We start from the raw sequence: 24,905 nt of genomic DNA, 5'->3' as shown, positions 1-24,905 counted from the left end.
TGAATGAAAGAACATGGCCCGGCCTCATGCTGTCTTACCATCAGGAAGGTGTCAGCCAGGTAAATCGCGCACCATCCTCCTAGCACCACCACAACCACCGGTATCGGGATCATTGGGGTTTAGGAAGCTGCAAATGCGGGATCTAGGGAGAAGAAACGTTAGGGGAACCCAACTCTCATGAAACCTTCCCCTACCCTGCACCAGTTTCCTTCCAGACAGAGCACCAATTAAGGGACTCTGTGGTTGGCTTTCATCACATGGAAAAAAACAACATCTGCATTAAAGCTATGATAGCGCCATCTTTGTGACTGGCAGACGTAGTGACATCAATAGCATGCCACACTAGCTGCTCATAGCAAGTCATTACTGAATGTCCTGGGATTCATAGGCTATAGTGTCACCAGACAACACTTTGTAGTTAAACCTATAAAGTCATTTCAAAGCTTGGAAGAATCATAGTTCGGCTTTACTGTCTCATTAGGAAGAGACATAACCCAATATTTCTCATACAAAAATACCACATTACTTTCTGAATTGTCTTTGGCTTATCAGGTGCTATTACTTCTTGTTTGGCGAAAATGGTTGCTAAATGGCATGATTAGATCATCAACCTGATAATGTGAACTTTGTGGCACTTGTGTATACATTGATATTTCCCCTCATTCATTTCATTCACCCAGGAACACTTTGGCATGCTATATTAAAGATAAACCAGAAACTATTCACAGGAACCAATATATTTTTTTTAAAGTGAAACTTCTTTGCTGGCGCCTAGGTGAATTTCCTTTGTGGAAACGGAAGTACTGTAACGGAAGTGACGTCGCCGCAGTGGCTGCCACGTGCATGCACAGAAGCGACCGCGGCGCACATGGGTAGAAGCGGACGGAGTGCGCATGCGCAGAAGCAGCCGTTTCCATGCACAGAAGCGCCCGTTAACATACGCAGGCGCAGCTGCAACCCCGCCACACTGGGGAGACGGAGACGCCACACTGGGGAGACGGAGACACCACACACAGACACACCACACAGAGACACACACACAAGGAACTCAGGTGCTATAAATATAGACGTGCAAATAGCTAAAACAGGGGGGGAGGTGAGGGAGTGCCGAGCACACACGTTCTAAGTCAAACTTATTTGCGTTTTGTCACCAAAATTGTGTTTTGATTTGTAATTAAAAACATCACCATCACAGATAAAATTTCTGTGACAAAAGACAAAGAAGTTTCACTTAAAATGCGCATGCTCTGCACACACACTTTGTTTTTAAACGTTAGATGATTTGGGGATCCCCTGAAGCTGAATCATGGTACCCTGAGTTCTGGAGCCTTACCGTTAAAGAATACTTATTAGGAAGTACAATTTAGCTGCCGAGGTCAGCCTGAGGCCTCGTCCAGGGTGGTGCTGAGCGGGCATGCGCGCTCACGCTGGACACGTTGCGACAAAGCACGTGGCCTGCGTGAGCGGGAGAGTGCTCCTGCTCGGCGCTCAGCCGCTTGCCGAGCAAGCAAAATTGATTTTGCTGCTCGCAAGCGCGTCACGTGAGCGGTTCGCCCAATGAGGGCGAACCAGCTCTGTGATGTCGTGGCCACGCCCCCAGAAGCACGCCACCTAGCCGGCCAGGAATCGCCCGGCCAAGCAGGGCGCAGTGCTGGAGCACCAGCGCGCCTGTTTCCACCCTGGACAAGGCCTTAATCTGATGTTTTATACATCGGAAGAGGCAACAACAGAGCACAGGGGCAAACTCAGGATTCCTAAGAGGGGGTTTCTAAATGCACAGTTTCGGAGATTTTTATTTCCACAGACATTTTCTTTTGCAGTCTATTTGTTGATTGACAGACCAACTACTAATCATTTTACATATATAAACACAAAAAGAACTGTGTGTATAGATATCCACATACAGTATATCTATAAATATATTATTACACACGTATATATAGTGCAGTGTAAATATTGTTAGTCCAAATAAAAGGTATCACCTAATTCTGTGTGTTTGCGCGTGTATTCATACATACATACATACATACAGGGGAGTAGCGCATACATACAGCACTTATTCCCTCACCTACTGTTTCTAAATACCCCATCAAACCTTAGATTGTAAGCTCTTCGGGGCAGGGATTTCCTTTCCTATTGTCTGATTTTGCTGCACTTATTGTATTATTATAATTCCCTGTACTGTATTCTTTGTGAAGCGCTGAGTACAATTTTGGCGCTATATAAATAAAGACATACAATACATACATATTAAGGACAAACTCTGTGAAAGCAGATGAGGCAGTCCCCCAGTTTACATCTCTGGCTATTTCCTATTCACTGTACCTGTTTCTCTCCCGATTCAGTGAATCTCTTCCATGTGTCTTATGTCTCTTCCCCTTCCCCTTCCCCTGTGCCATGACTCACTCTTAGCCCAGTGTCTCATATCTCTGTTTCATCCAAGATCAGTACCTACCTGCAGCAACCTCAGTAGTGTGTACAGATACTCAGATCATCTACACTGATTGGCTGCTATCATTCATGTGATCCATTTCCTCTTGGCAAGGTCTTCTGGGAGTTGCAGTTCTGCTCCTATAACATTGCCGAGCCTGCTAAAAGCAGCAGGACTACAAGTCCCAGAATCCTTTGAGTACATTATCTGAAGCTGGTGCAGTGCTGAAACCCATCCCTGGTACCTGGAATACAGAGTATTTCATTGCAGCGCCAGGCTACCCCCAGATTAAATACATAAAGTGAGCAGCACAGATTTCTGCTTTGAAAATGAAGTGATTATCTTCTAACATCAGATTCACGAAAGTATTTCTGCTCCAATTAAAATATAGGAATAAAAATGAAAATTTCAGATGCGGTTTTTGGTTTGTTCAGAAACGCAAAACATTCCTGCTGTGCCGTGGCAAACTTACTGCACTAATGTCTAATGTGTATCTCTGAGATGACATTTCCGTAAATAAAAAAAATAAAAAAGTGCAAAAGCATTAAGTACCTTTTGCAAATGTGAACAGTCTCACTTACCTAAATATGCTGCACACTATTTATATGTGTCACGTATAATGGTTTGGAAATACCACAGCATTATTTTAATATGCCATTCTATTTCGTAGACTTTATTAAACTGATATATTGTTGTTGGCAGCGTCAGTGTGTCAGAGAGTTTCCAATGGTAGCAGGATCTTTTACCTCTTTAAGTAACAGATCTATGCTCAAAAACAAAGCACAGGTAACCTGGTGTCAGATGTTCACTTTCGTTGCATCATTTTATATGTTTAAAGGGTGCAGTCTATCCTCCGCACCCCCCAAAAAAAACATGTAACAGACACAGTCCCAATTTTGCCAGGACAGATCCGTTTCTTAAGGACCTGCCCTGTGCAGTGTCCCACAGAAGAGAAGGAAAGCAAGAAAGCTGCCCTTCCCTCCCACTGTGTAATAAGCTGAGAGGCCTGTCCGTCACCACCAGGAACAGCAAGCGAGCCTGCACAGCCCTCCCTCTGTATGCTCATATAGGAAGAAGCAGAACCAATGGGCAAAGCTCCACATTGCAGGCTGTTTTCTCCCTATTGGAACAGAAGCAGCACCAGCAGCACTGACCTCCTCTCTGAGACAGGAGGGAGGAACTCACCATCACCCTCTCCTAGCACAGTGATTAGAGACAGTATGGATGTGTTAATGGCAGTGGGTGTGGTGGGATGTGAAGGAGTTTAAAAGATGCAGAGGGGTTAATACTTATGTTTTTTAGTTTGTAAAACTAAACACTGCGAGTCGCAGAGTACACGAGGGAAACGAGCAGCGAGAGCGCCGTCGATCCCGTCACACTGTATTAACGCATGCTTTTAATGATTTAACACCATGTGCGTGTTCAATTTTGTTCGTTTTTATTGATAAACCTATTTTTACAGTCTGCACTATTGGGTCCTATAACTTTATTTTGCAAAGGTTCTTCCAACTTTATACCTACAAGAGTCTATTACTACACATCACTGCCACTGATTTAGGACATGCCAAAAAGATTGGGGAACGTGAGTATAACCCTTGTGGATTTGCAGAGTCAACTCACGAAATTGTTACAGACATATTGCACTATTATATTTCTCTTTATACCTATGTAGCCCTTTTTGTGAACCGGCCTGACCCACCCAATCTCACATTGGCCCCTTGTGGTCTAACCGGTCCCTTTCCTTGCGGCACACCTCTTCTAAGGGACTACTGGTAACTGTATCACACCTGTGGCTCCAGGAGATCTGAGCCTCCGCTAGCTGGGAGCCTGGGGAAACCCTTACCATTTACCTTGTGCAGCGCCTCCACTTACCCAGGATCCCCGTTATGAAAGATAGCCCTGGGTAAGAAATACAATAACACACGTATACGATAAAACAATAACTAACACTTTACTTGAGAACATATAACACATTACATAACATCATGCTCTATCCGCATCACCTTAACCATATCACCTCAGCCCAATGTCTGGTGTTCCCACCCAGTGTCCTGTGATCCCCCACACCCAATGTCCCGTACTCCTACGGAGGTCGTGGGTGACTGCGCAGTCACTAAATTATCTATTAGGCCTGTTGGTGCACATGTGTAGAAATACCTTCCGAGCACTCCGATGCTCGGGCCTGCAACACTCTTCTAAAAGGGTCAGACGTGCGAAGCCTCCGTCTGATCCTATCCAGGTACTTCTCCAGGACCCCAACGAGGGTCCCACCGCTTCACGGGAACACAACCGTCTCCCGGTAACACACCGTCTCACGGGAACAGCAACTGCCGCTATCCCTATCTATCCCTAACGTGACAGGAACCCTAACCTAGGGCCTGTCCCTGATGAACCGCAACCTGGGGTGGCGTGGGGAAAACTCCTAGGGCCTGTGAAGTAATAACCTGCCCCACTCCCCTAGCTACCCACGTCCCTAGTCCTCCCTAACAACTAGCTGCTCGCTACTCCTAACAGCCTGCAGCAGACACACAGCTCTCACCGTCAGCCTGCAGGCATTCACACACGCTGCACACACTGCGCCCAGCACATGCAGCGACAACACACAGCTAACATAACACACACCATATACTGGAACCCGCAGCAATATTCCACTGCACACACTCTGTGCCTATTTGCCAGTGCGCACAGCACTACCCGCTGTGGCACTGCCAAACCTGCACCTACACACCTAAGGGTGACCTCCCTAGCTAGGGCCGTCCCTCTTCAGTTACCCCCTGCCCTAACCGGGAATTGGGGCCTGCCTGGGGACCTAAGGAGAACCCTTACCTGGTGCAGGAGCCACTCGCTCCCTACACCCTTCCTTCTCCTTCCTCTGCTTCTCCCTGACTCACGCGCGCAAAGCCCGGGAAATGTATCTATTCTCCCGGGCTGAGAATCCTCCAGCCCTATTGGCCGCTATGAGGCACCTGGTGCCTGTCTCCCTATGCCTCCTGGGAGTTGTAGTTCCCAGGGGGCTGTCTGTGTATTGGGGCCGCGTGCGCACTTGCCTTGCGCATGCGTGAACTACCAATGGCCGCCACAACCCTTTCCTACACTTCCCTACTCTCGCGCGATCTCTCTGGGGCCTTCCCTGCGCTGGCTGACTACTGCGCATGCGCGAACCTACACGCAATGCCGGCGCCCTCTCCTGTACAAGCCGGGCCGGTGGCAACGCGATCGCGGCCCTAGCGACGGCCCGATCGTGTCACCGGCAACCAGCCTGCGCCGCAACACCTCGCGCTGCTCCCTGCACTGGCCCCCACCCTCGCGAAGTGCCGGCGGGTCCGTCGCAGCCTCCGGCGGCACCCGCTACCGCACGGCACTCGCGGAGGGGGGCCAGAAAGTCAGAAATTACCTCGGGGCTACACCTATATATTGACCTGAACTCCTCATGATCTGGAAATCTGTACAATAGGATTGGAAAAAGCAATCTACCCAAGGGTTTGAGCTGCAATCAACATTTATAATACCATTGGGTTTGCTATACACACTGAACAAGGTATATTCATCTACTACACTACTTGTAAGTGTTAATAGTGATTCATTTAAGCACGATCAGTCACTTTCGAGCACTTTTTAAATATATATTGATTCTATTCACGACACTGCACAGGATAGGCTTAAGCGCCATTGATAACACTGTCACGGGAGACCAGGCAATGTACACCTTTTTTAACCGGGATCATTCACTGAACAAAACAAGGTAATTAAATAAATTGAATTTTGTTTGCACAAATTCGCTTATATACAAAATACAGACAAAAGGACAGACTTACTCTGGATCTGTGGTCGAAAACTAGACTTGCCTAGGTGCAGCGAACTCTAAATAAGAGTTTTACCCTGACCGGGACTTAGCCCGGAATCTCCTGGTTCCCAAATCGTCATGAAGTTCCACATGCCACCACTCCCTTCTCTTCTGAGAACTTGGACTTTCTTGAATGCGAGTTAGTACCAAACTCCTGGAACTAAAATCGGCATGAAATCCCAGCCGCGTCCACTACGTTCGATATTGAGAACTTGGCCACAAAAAGACGGGACATAGACTCCAGCGGGCAGACTTTTCTGGCTTGAAATCGAAGCCGGTTGCTCTGCTATTCGCGCAAGAGCAACTTTGAAAAGCCCGCACTCTTACTCATGGGGATCTACAATCTGATTGGCTCACAGATTCTGTGTTCTGAGCTTCATTTACAAAACTCAGCAACCAATCATCGTGTGGGAACTTTCCCAAGCAGCCAATAAGAGCCAAGACGGCTAGAAAAGCCGGGTCAGATGGAATTCTGAAATGGCCAAGGGGCATGCGCAAGTTTGCCACCTCCGTCCCTGGCTATTTCAATGCCACCTGCTGGGACAGGCTCCACTAGGTCTGGCAGAGCAACCGGCAGCCCTGACGACTGCCATTGTTCTCTTGACCTGGGTACTTGAGCCCTTCCCGCTGCCCAATTGCTTTTCACACCTCTGGTATCCTCTCTCTACTTTGAACTCTGATGTCAGAAGACTTACCGGCGCCTATGGGTTAGCCCGGGCAGTCTGTTTGGGCATCGGTTCTGAAAGTCCCAAGCACGTAACTTTATAACACATTACAGTACTTTAATAAAGTATAGTTTTAATACACTCCTACGTCTCTGGGTATGGGGAACAGAATAGTAAAAGTGTTGTAGTTTATTTTTATCTGCTTTTATTCCCCACACACTATCTCTTGGACTTAGCCTGGACTCTGAGAGTCCCCTCACAACCTTATATACGGTTGGAGCACCCACAAACCCAATACAGGTTCTGGGTCACCTGGGCACTAGCTGGGGTACTCCCCTTAACCTAGGGATTCCCTCAGCTATAGGGACTCTTGTTCATCCCTGGGCCCCATTCACCTTTCTGGGCTATGCTGAAACAGGGTACGCTAGCGGTGAGTCGCGCTTGCCTTTTCAAGGGGAGATATTGCCGGGACAATGTGCCTGCATGTATCTGAGAATCGGGCATGATTCCCGGGTACATTTATAAGGGAACCGACAACTCCTGACCCCAACCTACTAGACACATTCTCACAACAATTCCTCTGCAAAACCCCGCTTGAAATTCATACCATAGCAATCCCCGCTCGCTGGCATGCCCGGAAAGGTAAAAACACTAAAATACTTTTTATTACATGCAGCATGTGGAAACAGTACACTGTTACTGGGCCCAAGAGCTAACTCTCTTGAACCCTTATGTACGGATCAGGGGTAACCAAAAACGGGCTTAACCTTTATTTGAGAGCCTGGTTACCCCCTACCGTCACAAACACTCTGTTTCTTTTTTATCACGGTAAGGGCTGTATAATATCACACAGTACAACATATATACCCAAGCAATAACCTACCTCACTGTAGCTGTCCCACGGCGCCAATCTCGGACTCCAGTGATGTCACGGCGCTAGCGACACCCTGCACATCGGCACAGCGTGCTGCCTAAGTGCCAGTATCATCCCGAGTACGGCCCCCGGTTACCATGGAGACCCGATGCTCCAAGAAGGGAAGAGCATCGCAATTCTCCATGGCAAACATGCAGAGAGGCGGGGAACAAACCCCACAGTGAAAGGACAACAAAAAGAATCATAAACCACAATTGTGAATGTGATCAACCCACAATAGACAAGTAAAAGTCCTGGTAATACTAGCACTAAGGAACACATATATTAATTATAAAAATAAATCAATGTGTTAACAAATACTAGGTGATACACAAAACTGTACAATAAATGACCATACAGAGATAGGCAAGCAACACTATACAAAAGAAAACAATACAAAACACAAAAAAAAACCCACAAAACATAAGACAATAACATAACAGAAATATATCATTACAGAACTTTCAACTGAATAATCATCCAACCAAGATCCATAATTAAAACTTCCAGTAGAAAACAGGTACCACAGAGGTGGGGAAGCATAGGTCCATTACTGAAAAGAGAAATTATCTCCTGTCAAGGAAACTTTTTAGATTCTGTTGTTCATTAAGTCCACCACCATTACTGGTATGTAATTTATATATCCAGTAAGCTTCCCTTCTAAGCTGAGTTGTGTCCCTATCAAAGGCACCTCACATAGGTAGTACTAATTCTATGCCCATGACCCTCAAAGCTGCAATCGGATGCCTAAAATTGACTGTACTAAAATCGTAGGCTCAGTACCTTTTTTAATCACACTTTTGTGTTCAATATACCGTTGTTTAAGCATCCTTTAATATCTGCATTTAATTATGTTTTGCCATCTACAAGTTGGTTGTACACAATGTGACTTAAGAAGTTCCAAGATTTAGGATGTTCATCTGTATCCTAATGATTTCTAATTCTAACATATGATTAACCATTACAACATTTTTAAACCAAGATTAATTATAAAAATAAAAAAAACTTATTGAAAAGTAATCCTTTAAAAAGTGTACCAGACTTTACTTACACTCATGGGGTTAGCATTCCACTATCCACTATGTAACCTGGAATGTTATGCACTATGTACATTAATGGCGCTATATAAATAAAGACATACAATACAATACAACTGCAGTGTCATGTAAAATGCAGCAAGCAGCTACAATCTCAGCCATTAGTAGCACACCCCAGACTAAGGCCTCGGTCCCGCTGCGCTCGTTGGCGCGGGCGGCGGGTCGCGAGTTCCCCACCAGCAGGGGAATCCTCGCGAGCCGGTCCCGGTCCCCACTGGCTGCACAGCTGATTACATGCTGTAGCGCGTCAGCCGCTGGAGACACCAGAGAATGGTGTTTTCTAGCTTTGACGCGTGACGTGTGTGGCTGTGAGCCAATGGGGAGGGGAGGCTTCGGGAGGAGGAGAGGCTTCGGGAGGAGGAGAGGCTTCGGGGAGCGGGGAGGAGTGTGGAGGGACAGCAGGTGAGTGCCTTTCTCTGTGTGTGTGTCTGAGTGCGTGCATGCCTATCTGTGTGTGTATGTGTGTGCCCGAGTGCGTGAGTGCCTGCCTCTGTCTGTGTGTGTGTGTGTGTGTATGAGTGCCTGCCTGTGTGTGCGCGCGTGTGTGTGTATGAGTGCGTGAGTGCCTGCCTGTGTGCGCGTGTGCGTGTGTGCGTGTGTGTGTGTGTGTATGAATGAGTGCCTGCGTGTGTGTGTTTAAACTTACTTTCCAGCTCCAGCCCGAGTCCGTGGAGGGAGGGGGGGGAGAGTAGCGGGTCCCTCCGCTCAAGCCACGCCCCCCCTCCCTGTCAAACCGCCCACCTCCCGATCAAACCTCCCACCTCCCGCCCACCTCCCGATCAAACCTCCCACCTCCCACCCACCTCCCGCTCCGGCTCCCGCTCCCTACAGACCGCAGATCGCGGTCTGTGTATCTCAGCGCACCGCCTGTCAGCAGCGCAGGTGCGCTGACTCTGGGAGCGGGGCCTTAGCCTAATGCAGACACCTGAGCCTACTTTTTAACAGTCCAAAAGTGTGGATGCATGTAGCCCTGTTCTGCTGGAGTAATTCGGTTGGAGAAAAGTGAACAACTAAGGCCGACTTCCATATCTTGCATCACCTACAAAACATTAAGAAATGTATTTGAAATTTTCAATCAAAACTCCTGTTCAATGTTACACACAACAGCCTATCATATTCACCCACCAGTCATCCACCTTTTAGTTTACCAGCCCAAGACTAATGACCGACTCAGGATATGGGAGTCATGACAGGACCACAGGAATCCTGCTACCACATTTGGAATTCTCACTTACAATCTACACATTCAGGGAATGGAAACTCCGGCAGGTGCAATAAATCACCATTTCAAGAGGTGCTGCTAACTCTACATGTGTACAATCAATTGCAGTGATCATGATGGGTAGCCCTGCAATATTATGTAATCCCCTTTTGAGGCCTTGATATGCTGTCCTCTCATTTGGAAACTCAATGTAATCCTTATGTCTTTTTTTGTTTGAAACTTTTTATTACTGAGTTCGTCATACCATTACAGACATCAATTTGTACACTTTACACAAATGCTGCAACAACAATGATATGAAATACTTGCTGAAATCTAGTTTTTCTTTCCCCCAAGAGTTTATTCAAGAAAGCAACTCTGTTCTCCAAGCCTTGTTCGCCTTCTCCATCATTTCCCTTCTGACCAAGCCTTTGTACCCTTTCAATGATCCCTTCTGCAATCCTTTTGTCTTTTAAAGGCATGAAGTACTGTAAGGACCCGCGCTGCAGGGACTCACGCTACCAGCGCCTCCTTACCTTTTCTCCCCGCTGCCTCTGGTCCCCGGTGGCGTGCCCCGGCCCTCGGCTCCCGCACTTCCGGGTCGCGCACGTCACTCTAACGGGCGCGCGCGGACCCAGGCTTCCCTTTACTGGCGCCGGGAACCTGACCCCGCCTCCTCAGGTGCGGCGCGCGCATCGGTTCGTTTCCCTGCCCCTGCTCCACCAGGTCCACCCCCCAGACTATTCTCCCCTATCGGGGCTTCCCTTGGGCTGCACCTCTGCTCCTCCCTTTCCTCTGATAGGTCCCAGCCCACTATTTAGTCTCCCCTCGCCATTACCACATTGCTCTGCATAGCTTCTGTACCTTGGTGCTGTCTGCTCTGCCTGGCTCTCTTGTGTTTCAGTCCCTGTTCCTGTCCCTGGATTCTCTGCTGACCTCCCTGGATTTTGACCCTTGGCTTTGGACTTTGAGTACGCTGCTCTCTGGTACCCTTGGATTTGGCTTTGGACTCCCTACCTTGCAGTCTTCTACATCCCTTGGACACGGCTTACGGACCTCTACTACGGTGCTCTCTATGCTCCACGACCCAGGCTTATGGACACTCTACCACGCTACTCTCCCCACACCTTGACCATTGGCTTACAGACTTTACCCTTCTACGCTGGACTTGGCAAGTACGGTACTCTTTCTATTTTTGTTCCCTGGACCAACTACGCTACTTCCACACTCCGGCCGTGCCTCCGTTTACTGTTAGGTGTGTGGTATTTCTCCTTTCCACCTTAGTCCCGGGGTCTCGTCTGGCTTGTGGGCAGGCCGAGCGTTACAAGTACTTGGCTAAAACACTGCGAAACCATGGGTTGCAATATTCCACTTCCCTGTACAACAGCCAGCATAGATTGAAAAGACGTACAGGCTAGACAATGTAATAAGCACAACAACTTAACAAGACCAGGAATGGAATAACTCCTGTCTGTCGGAGGTTCTCTATCACTCCTTATTACTTGATACAGATCTATTATTGCTGCACTTCTCAACCTATGCCTTTGCAGGACTTCTTCCTCAGGAAGTTCTGCTAGGTTATCCCTGAATTTAAATACCCTGGGCCAAATTATCCTCCTAAATTGTTGCTGCCGTCTATAGGTACAGTGGTATGCAGAAGTATTCAACCACCTGCACATTTTTCACATTTGGTTGGCACCTGAGCGTACGCCACAATGCTGTTAAATTAGACTTTACATGTAGAATCTAGAAAAACTACCCCGAAGTCATAAAATTAGAAAATGCATATAGAATATAAAGAAGTAAGCTTTACAGAGAAAAATAGATTAATCTCAGTTGCATAAGTATTCAACCCCTTTGCTACTGTAGCCCTAAATGAAATGAATTGTTTGAAAGGTCACAAAATTAGTGAAATGGTTTCAGCCTGTGTGTAATCAGTGGGTTAGCTAGATCAGTTTCCTTAGGTATATAAAGACTTTCAAGCTGCAACTCACATAGTGATCCAACAAAGCAAACATGAAGTCCAAGGAGCTTTCGAAAAAAAGTCAGGGATAAAGTGGTAGAGAGGCAAAGAATAGGAGATAGGTACAAGAAAATGTAAGTGGAGAATGCATTATGCCATCCTGACACAACCCAGAAAATGTACTGGTATGTTGCACTGCCAGCCGAAAATAGAGAATCGAGAAGGGAACTCCGATAAACAAAAAAAATATTTTCATTGTGGATAAAAAAAGAACAAAGGTAAGTGAGAACCACCTACGCATTTCAGACATCAGTGCTTTATCAAGGTGTATATATTGTGACAAACAGCTTACTTACGTTGATCTGCCTTCTGTCCGGGCTAACATATAGCTCTATATTGTAACATTCAGACTTCTGCCTGCTTTATTCCGTCCCAGCAGGAGACTGCAACTTTAACTGAAATACATTTGAGGTACTCAGGTGTCTGCCTGTAAACTTAGTCCCAAGCAGTGGGACTGCAATCCTTTGAAATATATTTGAGTTCCTCAGGCCTCTGCCTGTTTATTCTGTCCCAGCAGGGTACTGCAACACTTGCAAATAAATACACTTGAAATAAACCCTGCTCAATCGAAGCACTTACTAGACAGAAGATTCTCACTCTAGGGTTGGGCGGCTCATCCGCTTTCCAATTATACGAAATACAGCACATTTATAATCGGTTACAGAATTCATAAGGAAGGTTTTTTGTTACATTGAAGGGGGCGTCCTCCCCAGACTGAATCTAGGGAGCAGCGATGCCCCAAGCTCTGGGAGAAAGAGTGAGGCAGCATACCAAACTGCCCTAAGTACCTGTTCCTCAATTAGGAGGGCAGATGAGAGAAATTAGAACCATTGTGAACTCTGGTCTGGATTTCCCCTAGTCCAGCCTCAGTAACTGTGAAGCTGTGGGATGGATCACATTTACACCCTGTGGCTGCACTTTCTGATCTAAAATAGGACAGAAAGCTGCCTAATATCCTGGAACTATTTCACAATATACACAAAAAACTAAATAGATTTAAAGCCCTGTGTAAAACGTCATCACGTTCGGATCTCAACACTTACAAAACCTATAACTTTATCAAACAGAACAAAGCACTCTTGTTGAAAATCTATGAAGTTATATATGTTTTGTACGTTTTGAGATACAAACGTGATGACGTTTTACACAGGGCGTAAGTACATGCGGAGGATGCATGACGCAGATGGATGATGTCATCAGATTGGAGGCTTTAAATATGCTTGGTTTTATGTGTATATGTACACCTTGATAACGCACCGTTGCGCGAAACGTGTAGGTGGTTCTCACGTATCTTTGTTCTTTTTTTAATCAATGATGAAAATAAATTAGTTTTTTTTATTCTCTTATTGCTGTTCACCTCTTGATTCTCCATTGTCGTCTGGTAGTGCCCCACACCAGTCCATTTTCTTCCGTGTTAAAGTAACAAGCGGATCCTGCACACCGATGAGCTCCCAACGACATACAGAACGGAAGACAGAGACTCATGAGTATGTGAGTGTATTGTTTGTGGATATTCCACTTTGGACTGCTCTGGTTACAAGGCTGCACTTACTGTATGTAGGCATTAGTTGAAGAAATGTATTGCACTGTTATTCCTGGTCACCGTGTAATGTAGTAAAATATATTTTTAAATCTGATGGTTCTAGGTAAGCATTATCTTCTATTACCATGCCTGACTTTATACCCTTGATTATTGAAGCTACAAAGAAGCTCTGAATTTCATAATCTGTACATCAAGTGCTATTTTGAATGATTCTTTTCCCATGCCCCCAATACATCTGGGCACCAGAATCCTTCCGGGACTAAATATTACTGCATGGATGGGTGGCAAGAAAGAAACCATTACTCAAAAAAACTCATCTTAAATCACGTATGGTGTTTGCGAAAAAGCATATAGCTGATCCTGCAAATGTGGAAAAAAGGTTTTGTGGTCAGACGAGACATGTTTTTACTTTTTGGTCTAAATTTCAAGCGTTACGTCTAGCTCAAGCACAACAGTGCACATCATCCAGTCAACACCATCCCAACTGTCAAGAATGCTGGTGGCAATATCATGTTATGGGGATGCTTCTCTTCAGCAGGGACTGGGTGGCTTGTCAGCATAGAGGAGAGATTGGATGGTGCAAAGTACAGACGAATCCTTGAGGAAAACCTGTTTGAGTCATCAAAGACACTGAAAGTGAGGAGGAAATTCACATTTCAGCAGGACAATGACCTGAATCTCAAACCCAAAGCCACACTGGTGTGGTTGAACAAGAAGAGAATTAATGGTCTTGAGTGGCCCAGACAAAGTCCTGACTTGAATCTAATCGAACATTTATGACGAGACTTGAAGATAGCAGTCTATCGATGATTCCCACCAAACTAATCAGAACTCGATCAATTTTCCTGTGAAGAATGGGCAAAAAAATCACATTCCTACTGTGCAAAGCTAGTAGAGACCTATCCAAAAACACTCCTAGCAGTAATTGTTGCCAAAGGTGCTTCTACCAAGGGACTGAATACTTATACAACCAGTAAATTTCATTTTCTACATTTCCTTTGCTGATATTTAAACTCCTTATATAACAGTGTTCAGTTTAACCACTAGAGCTTTGTAGCTCATGTAGCCTAGCCTCCGGCCGCTACTTCTTTTTCTGGACCTTTCCAGTGTAAGTCTTGTTAGGTGCAGGCAGTGGAAGGGCAATTGCTTCAACAAGGCCTGTGTGCTTTTGCAGCCTTGGATGTATCAGCAGTATCTAAGGGTGGGTCTTAGCAACAGCCAGAGAGTGCCAGTCTGAGGGAAGGGTACTAATTGGTTAATCTGTAAGGTATGATGACCAATGAGTATTCAACCTGCTCTGTTAAGAGGCAGGGTTAGAATCACCAACCCCAGGTTATAAATTCTGGCATTTTCCTAAATTCTGGGTCTCTTGTCACAGAGTGAATACATCTACCCTCTGTCTCACTGGAGGCAGAGGAGGAGTCTGGGCCTCAAGCCTTAACCCTGGCCTTGCAAGAAAGGAAAGGCAGAAAAGGATTCATCTGATCTGTTGCAACAACTGCGCGCAATAAAGGTTCATTTGTACCAGAACCTGTGTGAGTCAATTTCCCCTATTAAGAACAAAGGTGCCAGTATGGGCCATCCCTGCTATCACAGAGGATCCATGCTGACTGGAGGTGCTGCACCGAACAAGAACTAAGGTAACCTGTGAACCTGTCCTGTTTCTCCCCACAACAATGCGGAGCACTCAGCCCTCCTGTTTACCAACAGGTACAGCACAACACCTAGGAATTAGACAGACAAGAAGCAGACCCCCCCCCATATCATTTTGGGTGGGGGTACAAGGGCTACACTTAGAATTTAAAAAGATGTGTTTGAGAAACTGTGCATACATTAATTGTATGTACAGAGGCGGCACACTTTATCCTCACTTGGCTAGTGCTGCAAGCCGGGAGGTTTCCCGGTTTGCTCGTTTTTTTCCCTCGACGTGCCACGCGTCATCGATGCGCGGTCACACTTCATCGGGAGTGTGCGTGTATGGCGCGCATGCTCAGGGCTCCCCGAGGGAGCCCTGGGTTCCTCTAATGTGGTGGATGGCAGTGGGGGGCTCCGGGGGACCCGGCGGACCCGGAGAGGGGAGGGGGAAGCCCCAATCGGAGGACCGATCCTCTGAGGCTCCGGCGCGTGCGCGGGAGAATGCGGCGCGTGCCCGGTATCTGGCACGGCCGAGACCGGGTAAATGTTAGAATAAACTCGGCCCCGACAGTAGCACCTGTTCCCCCCTGCCACGGAAGATCTGGCCACAACATGGGTATTTCCCTGTGTACTATAGATCATCTGCTAGTTCAGGATGTCTGAGTTGCTCCACGGTTGGAGTTTGGGAGCAGCGACAGGGCAGGGTTTTTCTTGGCTCTTACTGTACAACGCCTCCATCCCATGAGGATCCTGCTGGATGCAGGATGGTCCCCACAGCGCGCCCCGCGGCATTAAAGGGAAGTGGTAGGGAACTGGCTGGCTTTATGTAGGAGGCTAACAAGCTTACTGTAGAAGTAAACATTTTAGAAATGGTTATCAAAACTTTGCTGTTACCAGAGCTCATCGGAGCACATTTAATTAACCGATATTTATTAATTTGCATGTTTATTTGTAATAATGTTGTTCATTTTGATGCTCTTCATATGTTAACACAAATAGCTCCTGTAAACTCAGCGCCCAAAGCCACAACACCATATATATTCGTGTGAAAAAGGAGTGCTGCTGAGATTGTGACCTTATGTAATATAACAAAAGTTGGGGTGGAGGAGGAGGATTGAGTGTGAGGGCGGGAGGATTGAGTGAGGGGGAAAAAAGGAGTGTGAGGGGAAATAGGGATTGAGTGTGATGGGGAACATTTTGCAGGGTGTCCCAAAATGGTATTTACGCCACTGGTTCTAATGTAGTATTTATGACAAGAACACAGAATTAAATTTTTTTTTTTTTTTTTTTAAATACAAACTTTTGCATAATTAAACTTTGATACACTAATTGTAATCGAGAGTGCATATTAGAGAACCTTCTTCCTTTGTATTTGACTTTCAGGGACCACAGTTTATGAGACCCTAATTTTTTTATACTCCTGAATATACACTTTGGGGTAGTAACATTACCGCACAAAAAAAGAGATATATTGTTCAGCCTTCAGTACAGCTGTAGATCATGTTTAGACAGTAATAACAGTCTGTTTTGCTGTTATGGTCACAAAGGAAAGAAACAACAAACACCTTACTAGAAACACAATAAATGGAGGGCAGGATATCACTGGAGATAATGGCTGTCATGGATGCATGAAAAGGCTTTTGTTGATTGGATTGGCATGGCTTTGATTGAGCCGAAACAGAAACAAAGCCTCTCCAGAATCCAATTTTGATTATAAGATAGTGAACTTTCAATGGACCAACATGAATGTGCATCATTGATAAAGTTAGTGTAGGGGTCACAAGTCTTTTCTTAAACATATATTATGGTTAATTATCGCTTACATACTCCAACCCTCAAGCCTTAATGACATGTCGTAGTGAATTAACCTTAGTTCTCTTCTGTCTGAAATTACACTACTATTAATTTCCTTGTGTTCATTTATGTTATGAAAGGACACTATGTGGCAGTACACTGTATCTTTGTGACTGACTTTAGACTTTGAATAGGTTTGTAACAGGGACTTATTTCTGTTAAGAAACTTGCCTCTAATCCAGCAGAGTGCTGGTTAAATTGCACAGCAGCAATCAGCCAGGCTCCACCTGGCTGATTTCAACTATAGAAAAAGCCTGTTGACAGACACAGGAAGAGGGATTCCTTAGTCTCACAATTGGGGGCTGAACCAAGGAAGGACAGATGCCTTGAGCTGCAAAGAGACTGCACGCTGACAGCAAGACAAAGGGGACAAGATTCTAAACCTGGATCCTGACATTGCCTTAGCACACAGGGGTGTGGACCCAAGAAAGCAGAGAAGCCTCCCCTACAGCTACAAGACACAGATAAGACTTTCTTATGAGACTGTTGTATAGCTGTATATATGTATATATATGTGGGCTGGTAAATAGCTTAGCTAGCCACCCAGTCAGAGAGGGCTGAGCTACATGAGTAGATATTCTCCAAAGTGGAGATAGGTTTTTGTTTGGCTTATTTTCATATGTTTTCCTGTGTTAAAGGGACAGGTGTAATAAAGCCTAATTTTAGTTTCACTTGAAACGGTCTCCATTGCATACCTCTGCCCACGTCTCTTACATGGTTACACTGCATACAGATGTACAGGAACAAGACTTAGTGTCTTCTTAGCCATGGCCGAAAAAGGAAAAATCTGCAGCTCCGGGGAGATTGTGCCTGCCGCGGTCACACTGCGGGTTCGTCAATATCTCTGGATCGGACGCCCCTCAGCATTTATCTTTTGGTGCTATGACCACAGCTTGCCCCGGTTCCGGAGACCATCACACTTGCTCAGGGGTGGTGCAAGGGTATTCAGTGCCCTAGGCGAACCTTCAGCCTTGCCCCCCCTCGCTCCACCCTAAACTTTCGGGGATGTCAAATAAAAATGTTATACCCCCATTCTCTCTCCCACCACCTTCCATTCACTCTCTCCAACCACTCCTCATTCTCTCACCCTCCCTCCTCATCCTCTCAAGCCCCTTCCTCTTCCTCTAACCCTCTTCCTCTTTTTTAACCCCCCTTCCTTATCCTCTCAAGCCCCTTCCTCCCTATCCTTCCCCTCGTCCCCCCTACCTCCTCCTCTCTCCACATCCTCTTTCCACTCCTCCTTATCCGTCTCCCTCCTTCTTATCCGTCCCCCCTCCTTATCCTCCTCTGCCTCCTCCATCCTCCCCCCTCCTCCTCCTCATTCCAACCTCGTTCTCCGTATCATAAAAACTCTTTTAAGATTTGATCACTTTGTAAAACATGCCAATGTTTGTTCAATATCCTATTAATTTTAGAATGTTCACTATAGAACTGGGTGACAAAAGGGATACAAATATTTCCATTTTTTTTCTTGGGGTTTGAATTCAATGTTAGACTTCTCTCTAATTCTCTCGTTTTTTTCTTTGCTTCCGCTACATCTAGGGGTGGATAATTTCTCTCAATAAACCTCTGTACAAGTATAAATCGGTAACAGCCGGTGCTTCAAGTGTTAATTGTATCCTTATGACTTATAAAACACTCCGCAGGACAACTTCAATTAGTAACATAGTTTATCAGCAGCCCAGCAAGGATTAAGGAACTAGTACCTAGTGCTAACTTGCACATAAGTACATACTGTGTCCCATTTTTAGGTGACATAAAACATAAAGAAAACTCAATTTGGAATGACTCACTCAGTAAGTTCCATGGTTCTCTCCGTGAAGTCCAGAATGTGGGTTCCAAATGGCGTGCTAGATCTGCCCAATGGTTTAGGTAAACAAAAATTGTAAAAAAGGCAGAGCACTGCCAAAAGATAGGAGGCCAACATAGCAAAATAAAAATTATTATTATCATTATTGAATAAATGGATCATAACAGACTCCTTGAGCAGCAACACAATGCACCTACGCGTTTCGGGCAGCACACCCTTTATCAAGGTGTAGTTGCAAGATTAAAACCGGCATTGAAATACAGTCCCTATTCGCGCCAGTGAGTGACGTCAAAAATTGCCACCCAATCGGCTTAGCGCCCTGTTCAAGTATAGATGATTGTGCCTCAAATGTTTCCAAACCTGAACAGTTTTTCTGGACTCGTCTAAATTGCCCAAAGACGTCCAATTGCAGATGATGACAACTGCTTTTCAAGATGTAATCATTGCAGTCAACCTGCTTGAAAAATGTCTTAGTTCTTATTTTATTCTTGTACACATATAAGATGTCTAAAAGATCTATACTTGAATTGTGATATTTATGGGTGAACTTCAAATGTAATTTCTCTCAATAAACCTCTGTTCAAGTATAGATGATTGTGCCTCTTATGTTTCCAAATCTGAACAGTTTTTCTGGACTCGTCTAAATTGCCCAAAGGGTATGTCAGACGTCCATTGCGGATGATGACAACTGCTTTTCAAGATGTAATTATTGCAGTCAACCTGCTTGAAAAATGTCTTAGTTCTTAATTTTTGCTCGTCCATATATGACAAGGTCTAAAAAAATCTATACTTGAATCGTGATTTTTATGGGTGAAGTTCAAATTTAAGTTATTATTATTCAGGTACATAATAGATTGTTCTTATGTATCTACTGTACTCTCCCAAATAAAGAGAATATCGTCTATATATCTTTTCCAAGTCACCAGGTTTGCATCAAATGGGTGTGTGGGAAAAATATGATTTTCCTCCCAAATACCCATAAAGATATTGGCATAACTTGGCGCGAACCTGGTCGCATGGCTAAAATTCTAGTTTGTAGATAGAATTCACCCTCAAAAGCAAAGAAATGATGTTCAAGTATGTACTTTATACCCTCTAAAATGAAATCAGTTTGTTCTTGAACACATTTCCCAGATTTGTCTAGTGTCCTTTTTATAGCGCTGCATCCTTGGGAGTGGTCTATTATAGTATAAAGGGAAGTGACATCAACTATGCACCAAATATAGTTCTCTTTCCATTCTATATTCTCTAAGATGTTGATGCCATCATATTTGAGAGACTTAACTGAGGTTAACAGAAAGACAAACTCCTTCAAATAGGTGTCAATATATTGTGACAAATTTGAGGTAGATGAATTTATCCCAGAAATGATGGGACGACCAGGTGGTCTATTCATATCCTTGTGCACTTTAGGTAGAAAATATAATATCAGGATTTAGGGAAATTTGTTGTATAAGAACTGAAATTCATTGTCACTTAATATCCTTAAATTTTTACCTGTCTGTAGTAATAAATCGAACTCTGATGTAAATAATTTAGTTGGATCAGTAAGTAAAACTGAGTACGCATTTCTATCACTTAGTGGAACGAGTGCACACCACAAACAAGATGGAACCGCGAGGCCGAGGTGGGGATTGGTACACACTGTCCCGGAGCCAGCGTCCATGTCCAGTTTCGTAGTCGTGTAGCCGGGTCAGGGTAGGAGAAGTCGGGTAGTAGGTATACCCGCTGTGGTCAGGGATTAGAGATAGGAGGATGGTAGAGGTCACGTAGCTGAAGTCAATATGAGGATTCACTATTCTGGCAGCTGGAGACCCTCTCCTCACCTGGAAACCCCTGCCACGACAGACGCTCAGGATGCACAATCTATTGGCCCTGTTATATGCGCGCACTACAAGCAGTCTATCCTCCCACAGGCTCCGCCTCCAGGCCCCGTCTCCACGCAGGCGAGTGGCACTCACGTTCCCCCAGTCTCCACCTTCACTCCTGTGACAGGCAGGCCCGGCACGGGAGTGACGCGTGCACAGGACTCCGCCCCTTGACCTCAGTGACGCACACGGAACAGCGTGCCCTTGGTACCACCTCCAAGACTCGGGCACGCTTGGCAGAGGGACATGCGCGGTTCACTAGTGACGTGCGACCAGGTTGCCAGCCTTCTACGTCGGCGACGTGCGTGACACGTAGCTCCGCCTCCGTTCCTAATTTGGCTGTGTCATAGGGCACACCTGTGTGACTCAGCAGCCTATTGGATTCTCCTCCTCTGCTCCACCCTGGCTCTTCATTGGCTGATGGCTCCTTAAATAGGTGCATTGCTTATTCACTCATTGCTGAGCATAACCTTATGCCTTGCTGCATCCTGCCTTGTGCCTTGCTTCAATTCTACCTTGTACCTTGCTGTATCCTGCCTTGTTCCTGCTGCTGCCTGACCCCTGCTTTGTATCTGGACTCCTGAACTCTCTACTCCTGACCTCGGCTATCCTCAACGACTACTCTCCACTCTCCACTCTCCAATCTTGACCTTGGCAAAGTACCCCAACGATCTGTTACTCTCCAATCCAGGCCCGGCAAGTATAAATGACTACTCTACCTTCTGTACTCCTGATCCAGCTTGCAAGACCAATCTACACTCTAGGCGCGCTCTCGTAGATGTGGGTTGGCGTTTATACAATTCCCTACCTCAGCCTCGCGGTCGAGTCTGGTTTGTGGTGAGCTACGTGTTACAGTCGAGGACAGGAGATGGTAGAATAGTAGATGATTCCGTGGTCCAGGTTCAGATGAGACTGCAAGGCAGAACAGACAGGGCAAAGCAAGGCAGGAGAAGAAATAACAGAGTGCTTGCGACCAGCACAACGTCACAATAAACAAAGTATTATGCTCAGCCAAATTGCAGAGGCAAAGACTGAGCATATAAAGGATGAAACAGCCAATAGGTGAACTGCTGGTCATCAGAGGCTAAAAGTCAAACCAGAGTGTTGATTTGTTAGTGTGTAGAGTGCACACAGCAGGAGCTGATGAGGACAGCTTGCGGCAAGTCAGAATCAAACCTTGGAGTGGAGCTTGCGTCCGATCCTCACTCTTAGAATTCTTAGTGATTCTTCTACATATAGCCTGGGCCCCTCTGGTCCCCTTACCTTTCCATAATAGCATAGCACAGCAGGGGAACTACAAGTTTCAGCAGCCTCAGAGGCTGCAGGCCAAGTTGCCAGGCAACCAATAGGGCTAAGAGATGTATGGCAGTTAGAATTCTGACAGTTGGGATTCTGACAGTTAAGGGGACAGTTAGTTGTAGATAGACAGGGAGGAATCTGGCGCCACAGAAATCAGTCAAAATTCACTTCAAATTCGACAAAATCTGACAGGGGTAAGCACTGTGCCCCTGGGCCCGACTATTATTGTGGTCCCCTTGTGCCCTCCGATTGCTGTTCCCATTTGTCAGCACACTGACACTCCATGGTGTCAGTATACTCAGCTACATGCCTGAGCGCATGACATAATTAGATTTCTCTGGACAGTTAGTTGTAAGCAGGATAGTTAGGGGATAGGTAATGTCCAGGGAAAAGTGCTCCACTGGTCTAGATCAGAACATCCCCATAGGTCCCAGCTAGACCCCATCACTAATAGCTTGTGTGCTGTATGGATGGCCCCTAGACAGGGACGTTTCCCCTAGCAATATAGTGTTTGTCAGCATATATGCTACAGATGCATGTGGTGTGTGCTGCCTGCGTCTGGGACAAGAGCAGGCCATCAAACCAGAGACTATCCTAAGGTGGGAACCTCCAATCGGATACCTCCCCACGCGGAGGTGGATCTTCGGTGGACAGAATGATCGGTTGTTTGTTAGTACCCAGCGGCACCCGGGTGCTGGATCGCCTGAGCAGGTACATCTACAAGTGCACCAACAATACACAAGGGCAGCGCTGTCACACACTTGGGTTGGGATTGGCTATTGTGGCCTGGACACTGGGACACTGGTTCTCCTGCACCCAATTACTGTGTGGGATATTCCACGGGTTGGAATATATATCTATATATATATATACATATATATATATTGTATTGTTATATGCTATGTTGTATTGTTCCTGTTATAAATTACTGTCCAGTAAATACTGTTACATATACCCTTATGTGCAATTACTGATTGTATTGTCTTGGGAGGGGCTATCCCACTGTGTGAGGATCCTTCCAAAGTGGAGGCGCTGTTATTATATTAATTACACAAACCCCAAGCTCCCACTGGTGGAGAATCAAACCTCCTGTTTGCCACTCAGGTAATAGCAGCACACGTGGTCACCCTAGACACGGAGGGCGAGGGGGGGGGGGAAGGGGGCTACATATATACAGTAGTACTCTCTACTCATAACTACTGTGCCTCCTCCTTTATCGCCAGCTTTTATTACTAGATTTTGTGTCTTTTGCTCATTTATCTATAGCATCTATTTCTGGTTTTGATATATTGTTCTTACCTTTAGAGTTTTTTGTAAGTTATTTAAAATCCTTTAATATTAGATGGTAGAATGTATCCACAAAATTTCCCTTATCGTATTGTGGTTTTAATGTGGATTTCTTCTTCAGAGTGGCATGACAAAATTCTTCTGGGTCATTATTCAATGGTGCGCAATTTTGATCTACCAAAAATAGATCAAGGTTGCCCACCATTGAATAACGACCTAAAAGAATTTTGTCTGAAGAAGAAATCCATTGGTGACTTGGAAAATATATATAGACGATATTCTCTTTATTTGGGAGGGTACAGTAGATACATTAGAACAATTTATTATGTACCTGAATAATAATAACTTAAATTGGAACTTCACCCATAAATATCACGATTCAAGTATAGATTTTTGAGACCTTGTCATATATGGACGAGCAAAAATTAAGAACTAAGACATTTTTCAAGCAGGTTGACTGCAATAATTACATCTTGAAAAGCAGTTGTCATCATCCGCAATGGACGTCTGACATACCCTTTGGGCAATTTAGACGAGTCCAGAAAAACTGTTCAGATTTGGAAACATAAGAGGCACAATCATCTATACTTGAACAGAGGTTTATTGAGAGAAATTATCCACCTCTAGAAGTAGTGGAAGCAGAGAAAAAAGCAAGAGAATTAGAGAGAAGTCTAACGTTGAAAAAAGATGGAAATATTTGTATCCCTTTTGTCACCCAGTTCAATAGTGAACATTCTAAAATTAATAGGATATTGAACAAACATTGGCGTGTTTTAAAAAGTGATCAAATCTTAAGAGTTTTTACCTGAAAACGAGCCCAAGTAGTGTATACTAAGGCTAAAAATGTGAAAGATAAACTGGCCCCTAGCCTTTTGAAAACTGTCACACTTGACAACACTGTTGGGGGGGGAAACCGAAAGGGTTTTTTAAATGCTCAAAATGTAAGGCCTGTCAGTACGGAAAAGAAAAAAACAGATTGCTTTATATCAAACACAACTCAAGAAACGTTTAAAATCCAAGAGTTTATTCATTGTAAAAGCACATCAGTGATTTACCTAATACAAAGTCCTTGCAGGCTACAATATGTAGGCCGCACTATTAGACCATTACGAGTAAGGATATTGGAACACATTAAGCACATCACTTTAGGACTGGAAAGTCATCACGTTTCCTTACATTTTAAGAAGTTTCACCAGTCCAATCCGCCAGATCTTCTATATCAGGGTATTGATATAGTAAAATCCCATTGGAGGAGAGGGAAATGTATACAAGATGTCTCCCAACAAGAGACATTTTGGATAAACAAATTAAAAACCATCCAACCTTCAGGTTTGAACATCGATATAGATCTAAATTCCTTTTTATCTAATTTCACTATGGGACTCTTTCACTTTTATTGGTCTTAATCTTTTATTTTATTATACCTGGACAATTA

General features: G+C 45.1%; 1 protein-coding gene across 6 annotated transcripts in view; it reads right to left on the bottom strand.

Moving 5' to 3' along the window:
* Positions 1-24,905, bottom strand: part of MBTPS2 (membrane bound transcription factor peptidase, site 2) — an 83,303-nt gene that overhangs the window by 56,067 nt on the left and 2,331 nt on the right. The window contains exons 1-2 of one of the 6 annotated variants that reach the window (XM_075589359.1): positions 3,178-3,201; positions 39-142 (exon numbers count right to left, since the gene is read on the bottom strand). In XM_075589359.1, coding sequence (XP_075445474.1) covers positions 39-113 — 75 coding nt within the window. In that variant the 5' untranslated portion in view covers positions 114-142; positions 3,178-3,201. The other 5 variants (XM_075589355.1, XM_075589353.1, XM_075589354.1 and 2 more) reach the window with 5 other exon arrangements.

The sequence above is a fragment of the Ascaphus truei genome, chromosome 3 (genome assembly GCF_040206685.1).
Source record: "Ascaphus truei isolate aAscTru1 chromosome 3, aAscTru1.hap1, whole genome shotgun sequence".
Taxonomy (NCBI): domain Eukaryota; kingdom Metazoa; phylum Chordata; class Amphibia; order Anura; family Ascaphidae; genus Ascaphus; species Ascaphus truei.
Note: the sequence above shows the minus strand (reverse complement) of the source record. Positions and strands in the feature narration are given on the sequence as shown.